The 9,668-nt window shown below is 31.8% G+C and overlaps 1 protein-coding gene across 1 annotated transcript; it reads left to right on the top strand.

Moving 5' to 3' along the window:
- Positions 1-7,554: 7,554 nt before the first annotated feature.
- LOC133316005 (peroxidase A2-like) lies at positions 7,555-9,324 on the top strand. Its single transcript, XM_061517691.1, has 4 exons — positions 7,555-7,776; positions 7,972-8,163; positions 8,577-8,742; positions 8,836-9,324. Exons 1-4 carry the CDS (start codon positions 7,555-7,557, stop codon positions 9,318-9,320), a joined length of 1,065 nt encoding a protein of 354 aa, XP_061373675.1. The 3' UTR covers positions 9,321-9,324.
- Positions 9,325-9,668: the final 344 nt, after the last annotated feature.

Raw genomic sequence — 9,668 nt, 5'->3', positions numbered from 1 at the left:
TGAGCACATGTTTGTGAGACTTTCACCTGTCACCGGTGTTGGTCGGGCCCTCAAAGTGAGGAAGCTTAGCTCTAGATTTATTAGGTCATACCAGATACTTGGTAGGGTAGGATCTGTTGCCTACCGGCTTGCCTTGCCTCCGAACTTGGCCAACATCCACAACGAGTTTCACGTGTCTCAGCTTCGGAGGTATATAGCAGACCCTTCGCACGTGGTGCAACTGGATGATGTGGAGTTCGGGAGAACTTAATGACTCTCGTCGGACCACTCAAGATTCTTGATCGTGGTGAGAAGAAGCTACGAAGCAAAGTCATTCCCATGGTCAAAGTGCAATGGGAAGGAAGAACTCCAGAGGAGTGTACTTGGGAGTGGGAGGACGAGCTTCTCCGACAATACCCCAAGTTTTGAGACAGGTACGTCTCAGATTTTGCGGACAAAATCCTTAAAAGGTGGGGTGAATGTAAGAACCCGCACCGTTAAATTCAGAATTTAAGTAATTTAATTATGAGTTCAGAGATAAATTCTATAATTGACCTTGAATAATTATGAGAGAGCTTAAATAATTAATATAAGGGCTTAATAACGCTGAAAGTCGCTTTTCTCACGAAAAATGCAAATACCGGTTCTGCTTCACGATATAAGTGCATACCAATGAAGTATCTCAGAAAATTATAATAAGTGTATGAATATTTCTAGAATAATATTTAGGTCAAGTGTGCCAAGTTTGAAGTCGAAATAATGAGAACTGACGTCAGAACTGATACCGGCTATGTAAAAGTGTGTACCAGCAAAGTGCTGCGAAAATTATAATAAAAATATGAAAAATCCTACAAAAATGGCTAGGTTCATAATCTAAAGTTTTAGATCAAAACGATTAGCGGAACTATTAATGCTAATACAATGAGATTAAACTTAATAAGACTATATATATATATGTGTGTGTGTGTGTGAGTGTGGGCACAAGTTTCTAGGTCATAAACTTGAACATTCTTACGTTAAATTCTGAAGCCCCTCCTTGCTCTCCACCTTGCCACCCTCTTCTCTTCATGAAACTCAACCAAAAACCCACTTTTCTCTTTGATTCTTCTTCCTAAATGTTGTGAGCACTTGAGAATGTGCATTGTGAGGGAGAAAGACACCTTCTTGCTGAGTAGGAGCTTCTGGTTGGGGAGATTTGGGGTTGTCCATCTTTGTGAGGGTGTGTGAGAGTATTTTCTTGGAATTTGATGGTGCAAGAAGCCATTTTGTAAAGCAAAGAACCATTCTTGTCAGCCATTTCCGTGGCCTTGTGAAGTCAGAACTTTGGGACTGACTTGAGAGCTCCAAGAGCACCTTTGGTTTCTGTTTTGAGCCTTAGGGGTATGTTCCTCACCTTTGATCATGTATTTCCATGTTAAAGATCAAGTCTTGGCATGAAAAATGATAGGATTAAGTAGCTAACATTATCACTGGCCTAAATGGGTCTAAAGATGCATGCTTTAACGTTTAAATGTGTTAAAAATGGAACATTGAAGAGATATCTTCACGAAATGCAGAAACTGCATTCTGTCACGAAATATCCGGATATGATATCCGGATATGGGGTTGGTGATATCCGGATATGAATATCTAGATATGAATATCCGGATATGGCCCGGTGAAATATTCGAATATTCTGGGAATTTCGAAGTTGTGCATTGTTCTGCCCAAACAGAAGTGTAGATTGGGTTTCTGGACCCATGATGGGTTAATGTGAACCTCTGTAATAAGTTATCAGAATCACTTAGATTAAGGACTTATGATTTTGGGAGAAGCCTAAAGAGCACTAAACGACAAAGGAAATGTTGTCATAATGAAATGAACCTTAAGAGTATAACTACTGATGATGTTTCTGGTCTAAACAGATTGTAATTGTGCTATTTATGGACCTTGGGCTATTGTGGACTCTTGACTTGGGATTGATTGCTTAAGAGGTAAGCTTTCGTGTCCTCGGTTTTTCCCATTGCTGGTTCCACCATACCTCATGGAGGAATGGTTTATATGCATGATGTGTTTTCATGATTTTAATTGATGATTAATGAAATGCTATTGAGCTGTTTAATTGAGTGCAAGTACCATATGATATGTATGTGGTGTACCACCTAGACGGTAAGCCTGAGTATGTGGAGACATACAAGATGGTGAATATGTGGGTGAGGTACAAGCGGTGTTCCTTGTACTGTAGGTTGTAGACGTATGTAATCCCTACATTCTTATTCTCTGGCCAGTAGGATTATTACACACATGACATGGATATATGCTGCATTGCACAGATTTTGAAAATGATATTGTTATACTGTTTTAGAACTTATATTGCACATGTAAGTGAGCTTGGGGTGGAGAGATCCTTGATGACCCCTTGTCTTACTGAGATTTCTTTTTAGAGATCTTACCCCATGTTGGGGCACATTTCAGGTTTAGATACTTCGGGGGTTAAGACCTCGGGCGGCAGAAGGCCGGAGTTGAGTTGATATATGCATGTCTACCTGTTATCGCTTTTGGATTTTATGCATGCCTTGTTATTTAAGATATGGCTATTTGACTTGAGACATTGTTGGCTTTGTTGCCTTATTTGGTGAACATGGGGGTTGTTCATGCCACATTGATGTTGTTTATGCTTTTAGTCTTGAGTTGTATAATGTATCAAGATATTGTCTGGTCTACGTGTTGTAGTTATGTGATTAGATACACATTTATATCATGAGGTTATTCAGTAGTTCTTTATTGCAATTTACATACAGAAAATATTTTAATAAAAAAATAAGTAATCAACTTGGTTAATAATGATGACGTCATAATTGAAAAGAAAAAGTTAACTTCCGCATTTATTTAGCTGTGCCATTACTCTATGTATGTTTAATACGCCGGATGCACACGAGGTGTTACAATAAGCCATATATATATATATATATATATATATATATATATATATATATATATATATATATATAGGCAGGATATTCTTACACCGGTGTAAGAGTTAGAAGTCTTACACTCAATCTTGATTATTGATCCACTTGTATCCAATTAATGACTCACATTACTAAAAATTTAGAGCCCTTAGATATAAGTGGAATCAACGGACAAGATTGAGAGTATATATATATATATATATATATATATATATATATATATATATATATATATATATATATATATATGTAACTTATACTGATATAAAATGATCCTGACCTATATATATATATATATATATATATATATATATATATATATATATATATATATATAATGTCAAATCAACATTAGATACTTATTTTGTGTATAAATATTTTTTCAAACATTTTTTACATTCAAAAGCTTGAATTCAAACTTCTCAGGCTACTTGGTTTGATTTTAGCTCAATGGAGTGAGATCTGAGCAACTGGGTACTAAAAGTCTATAGGTTTAGAATAGATCCTAACTGAAAATTTGAATATTTTGTTTATATCACATAGTTTCCACACGTTTTTTTCTTCATGCAAGCAACAAGCTACGAAGACAAACAAGACGAACGACAAAAATAGGTTTGATTTCATCCCCGACGATCTCGAGTCTCAGATTTTGTGCTTCTTCCAAAGATATAAGTAATGTGTAAAATATGTACATTATGTGGTTTACGAGGCTTTGACCAAAATATTTAAGTTCTTAAGTAAATAATTATATAATAAAACTCAGCGTAAGACAAAGCCCTCACATTCAATGGATATTATTGGAAAGAATTTCCTTGAGGCGCGCAAGATTCCTAATTTGACTCATCATTCATGCCTTTAATACGCTATGTATTCAACACTAATGAAGATCTTTAAATTAATAAGAGTTTTATAAATAAAATTGATTAATAAGTTAATTTTTAATTTAATCGATTTAAGTAAGGTTAGATATTGATATTCCGTTAGAGTCAGGAAAAATTCCTCAACTTCTTTGTGGATTTAATCAGTATTTTTATTGTATTATAAAACAGAAAAAATTGAATTTAAAGTATTATATAAGATATATTTTTTAACCTTTATATATTGAAAAAAGAGAGGACAAAATTACCTTATATATATATATATATATATATATATATATATATATATATATATATATATATATATATATATATATATATATATATATAACATATTTTAAGAATTTTATTTCTCGAAATGCATATTTTAAGCTTTATTTCTCAGCATATATATATATATATATATATATATATATATATATATATATATATATATATATATATATATATATATATATATATATATATATATTTTTTTTTTCGAAAGCACAAAACAATTTTGGTTTAAAAGTTTAACTTTATCTCCAGTAATATTACAAACTCTAAAGTCGAAACCCATAAGTTGACTTGTCATTTGTGACCTTGGCTTTAACCCTCTTGCCCCTGCCCTGCTTTTGTCTTCTTTATGACAAACAAGATCCCGGGTTCCCAGTTTCCAGAATCTAGCATTTAGTGGTGGATAATTTCTTGCTGCCTTCGAAGTCTTCATTTATATATTATTGCAAGACTTGGCTTCCTTAACATATTCTGAAAACTTGAAAAATATAAAAGGAAAGATTATATTTACAAATTTTTAATTTATAAATTATGATGTTGTAACTTTAAATTTATTAGAATTGAAGTAATTTGCTAGGCTTGTATTTAAATTTTTTCTACCCATATTCTCTTTTGTGCTAGACTTTGAAGTCTGTGATATGTTTTGATGAAATAATTTTCATTTCTCTTAAATTCTTATATATTAAACACATTTATAAGAGTTAGGTGTAAAACTAAACAATTTTTCGGGGAAAATGAAAGTTTAACTTTTAAAATAGACAAAGTTTAAAATTGTAATTGATAGCTACACCCTGAATTCTTTATTATTCCGGGGTTGAAAACAACTAACAAATCAAATAAATAACCTTTTTATCAAAAAAGTATAGAAAAAAAGAAGAAGAAAAAGGACATAAGATATAAATTGTGATAATGTTTTCTTTTTCTTTTTCAATTTATATATTGATGTCAGGCTTCATAACCCGTTATGGGGAAGGGCCAGTCTGTTTATTTATAGTTTTAAAAAGGTAGGAAGCAACGTTGGAACAATAATGAGTAGACAACGACCAAAAGGAAGTAGATACTAAAAAATCAAAAGCAGGAAGGAATTTGATTTTTTACGCCACTAAAAAAAAAATCAAATGCAAGGAAAATTCACAAAGAAGTTCATAAACAATGTTCTATGTCTTCGGTAAGATAAAAGAAGAAAAAAACTTGAATTCATGAGGGAAAACGCCTTTTTTGAAATGAATATATTCATGTCAGACTTTATAATCCATGTAGGAAAATGGTTTTTTACACCACTTGTTGATATAATAAAAGCTTACAACACATAGGCATGGCTATACTTTAAAGAAGACCTCATCTTTCGTTGAATACGACATACCATAACCAGTAGCACTAGTCCGAATAAATTTTTAGTGCAAGTGTCTAACTGCGATGTTGATATTATAATTGTATATTTTGAAGAATCATAATATTAAAATTATTATTTTTATTTCTATATCAATCGATAAAATTTTGAAGAAAAAAATAATAATTTAATATTATAAATATACAACAGTTGGAGAAAAGATTTGTTCCACTACATAACACAGACGAATAGTTGTTTGTTTTTTTGTTTTTTTTTGTTTTTGTCTTTTAGGGATGGTACAAATGTAGAATGAATAACGTTAACTCCAATAAAATTTGGGTTTATCATCTATCATTTAACATGATCACAAATTTTTTTCTACACTCATAACATTTTGTGGAGCCTGCAGCAAAAAAAAAAAAAAAAAAAAAACTTTAGCACGCAAAATGAATCTCTATAACAAAACACAATCACTTTTACTACAACATAACTCTTATAAAACCCATAAAATTTATATCGAAAAAACAAATCTCTGTTCTGCCGCCTCTCACGTGCTGCTTCGTACGACCCCATATTTATATACATTTATACATGAGTTTGCATTTGTTATTTAATATGTTATAACAAATTTTTCTACACACATAATATTTTGTGGGACCTACAAAAAAGAGAAAAAAAAAATTACAGCACTCAAAACAAATCTCTATAATATTATACAATCAACTTTCCTACAACAATAGTCTTATAAAATCAACGTTCATATATCGTTAATTGACAGCTTGCTAACAAGGTTAAATCGTATTTTTTTTTCCCGAATATCATGGAGTTTAAGCACAATTTAATTATTAATTTAATCTTTTGAATATATCAATTCATGATTAAATATCTGATTTAACTTATAAAATATTGCTTACAGTGAAGTATTTATAGGGAAAAAAATAGGAAAACTATTGTAATTATTTCTTTCTGACGTACTTATGCAGAATTTTTCAAATTCAGGCAAAAGGTTTTTAATTTTTTAAAATTTGTAAATTAATTCTTGGTATAGCGTGAGTAAACTAAAATTAATCACCATATAATTTACGGATGCTGATTAATATCTTTTACTTGGAATTTCGAAAGGTAAAATAAAGAATGTTACTCAACATACACCAATGTTGTTAAAATTAAGATTTTAAGTAAAATTAAAAGGGACTAAAAAATCATAAAATATAAATTCGTAATTAAAAAATCATAAAAGAATTTGGAATATAGATAAATTATTTTGATAAAAAAAATTATAAAAATATAAAATCATGATAATAAATCAAGATTTTAACGGCCTGTTGGCTATAAAAAAAAATAAAGATTTTAAGAACATGGCTCAACACACAATAATATCATTTGTTGATGGGGATATTTAAAAATGGGGGTGAATTGAATGGGGATATTTAATGAGTGTTTATAAAGAATATATACTGGCTAACTATTCATTTATATAGGACATATATAACATAATCGTTATAAATTTAAATTACAAATTCAAAATAGGATTCGTTTTTTCTGTCATCGATGTAAATAAGGTATTGATACTGAGCCCAAATCAATATCGTTTCGAAACGAAAATTAAGGTATTTTTATAATTATAATTTATTTCAGAATTATAATAGTCTTTCTCATTATAATTTATTATCTTTCAACCCAAAATAATATCATTTTGGAAGCGAATATAGATAATTTACCTTGTATAAACATTATAGCCTTCAAAATATAGTAAACAACAAGATGATGGGAAGGAATGTGAGACATGTAGATCATTATTTTAAGTCATTTAATAATTTAGATAGAGTAATGAATTTTCTGTAACGCAATTATAAACCATATTGTAGTTCAATTTATGCCAAGTATATAAGATTTAAATGATGATGTCAGAAATTTAATCGTTCGCATTCACATCTATCTCTCTCCATATCTATATATATATATATATATCTATCTTCTCGCAATTTATACACTTTTTTTTTCTTCCAAAAGATGGCATGATTGAAAATTTGAACCCCCAAATGCAGGGACATTGGCCATGAGTCTCTCTATAAATAGAAGCTCCTTATCGTTGGTGTATGGCAAGCACCACGGGCTAAGAATTCGAATATCATAAGTAATGAACTCCCTTCGTTTCGAAGTGATAGCTTTGTGCTGTGTAGTGGTTGTGCTTGGAGCACTACCCTTCTCCTCAGATGCACAACTAGATCCCTCGTTTTACAGTTCTACATGTCCGAATGTTCATTCCATTGTGCGTGATGTGATCAGAAATGTTTCAAAAACAGATCCACGTATGCTTGCAAGTCTCGTCAGGCTCCACTTTCATGACTGTTTCGTTCAAGTATGTTTTGTTCACTCGATTGTTTCTTCATCACTTTAGTTTGTTGTCATCATCAACTCTCTTTTGTATATATATATATAAGTATATTTATTCATTTTATAGCTAATTAATTCCCCCCGTTTCACTTACTACTAAACACAAACATTTTCCATCACGTTGATTATATGTTGTCCGTGCTTGTGTACGTTGTGACAGGGCTGTGATGCATCGATCTTGTTGAACGACACTGCTACGATTGTGAGTGAGCAAAGTGCAGCGCCAAATAACAACTCAATAAGAGGTTTGGATGTTGTGAACCAGATTAAGACAGCCGTGGAAAGTGCTTGTCCTGGCATAGTTTCTTGTGCTGATATTCTGGCCCTTGCTGCTGAAATATCTTCTGTTCTGGTATGTCCCACACTAAAATAAATGTCTTGTAAAATGTTGAATGCCATTAGTTTTCACTTTCTGAAAAATATAAATAATAAAATACTCAAATCATCAAGATAAACTTTATCATTTGAGAAATGAGTTGTTTTTGCTTCTGAAGAATCACTTTCCTTTAATTTTCATCATGTTCAAAAATACTTTTTTTTTTATATATATAACTTTAGGCCAATTTTAACTCACATGAATTAATTGACTGTTTATGAAGAGAGAAAATAAAAATGAGTTGATGCATTAGTTAAAACAAATCATTAGCAACTATAGTAAGGAAAGTCTATATTCGTATAGGGGGTTGAATCAAAGACTAAGTTGAAAGGTATATTTAAAACTTTTGCTTTTACTTTAACCGTTTTGAAATTTACATGTATTTGCAGGCTAATGGTCCTGATTGGAAAGTTCCTCTAGGAAGAAGGGATAGTTTAACAGCAAACCAAACCCTTGCAAATCAAAATCTTCCAGCTCCTTTCTTCAACCTAACTCAACTTAAATCTTCTTTTGCTGTTCAAGGCCTCAACACTACTGATTTAGTTGCGCTCTCAGGTATGAAAATTTTGACCCTTCAGAAAATTAACCTCAATTAAAAAAAAAATGGTAACTCAATATATATGTGATTGTTTGTGCTTTAATTTTCAGGTGCTCATACATTTGGCAGAGCTCACTGCAGTGTATTCGTTAGCCGATTATACAATTTCAGCGGTACTGGGAATCCTGATCCAACACTTAACACAACTTACTTACAAACACTTCGTGCAATATGCCCCAATGGTGGACCTGGTACTAACCTTACCAATTTGGATCCAACCACACCTGATACATTCGACAAGAACTACTACTCCAATCTTCAGGTTCAAAAGGGCTTGTTTCAAAGTGACCAAGAGCTGTTCTCAACTTCAGGTGCAGATACCATTGACATTGTCAACAAATTCAATAGTAACCAAACTCTTTTCTTTGAGAGCTTTAAGGCTTCAATGATTAAAATGGGTAACATTGGAGTGCTAACGGGATCTCAAGGACAAATTAGAACACAATGTAACTTTGTTAATGGGAATTCTGCTGGACTTGCTACTCTGGCCACCAAAGAATCATCATCAGAAGATGGCATGGTTAGCTCAATCTAAATAAGTTTAAAGTTTTAATAAAGTGTTGTGTAGGCACATACATGCCATCTGCATGTGGTAGATCGTGAGACGTTTGTACTTCGTACACTTGGATCACCTATTATTACTGTGTTTGTAAGATTTGATTTCTTATGTTATAAGAATTCTGTGACATATCATGTTGATAACGATGGATAAAGATAAATGTCTTTTAGTGGAAACTGCGCTTATAACCAATGTTCTTAAACCCGGATTGGTGATCGATCCGGGTACCGGGTCAGTGGGTCACTGGTTTAATTAGTGGGTCACTGAGTGGATCACTGGTTCAACCGCATGAACCGGATATATATATATATATAAATTTATATT

The sequence above is a fragment of the Gastrolobium bilobum genome, unplaced genomic scaffold (genome assembly GCF_033153095.1).
Source record: "Gastrolobium bilobum isolate Gb01-03AN ecotype WA unplaced genomic scaffold, APGP_CSIRO_Gbil_v1 utg4229, whole genome shotgun sequence".
In the NCBI taxonomy this organism is placed as follows: Eukaryota; Viridiplantae; Streptophyta; class Magnoliopsida; order Fabales; family Fabaceae; genus Gastrolobium; species Gastrolobium bilobum.
This window is presented reverse-complemented; position numbering and strand designations above follow the sequence as displayed.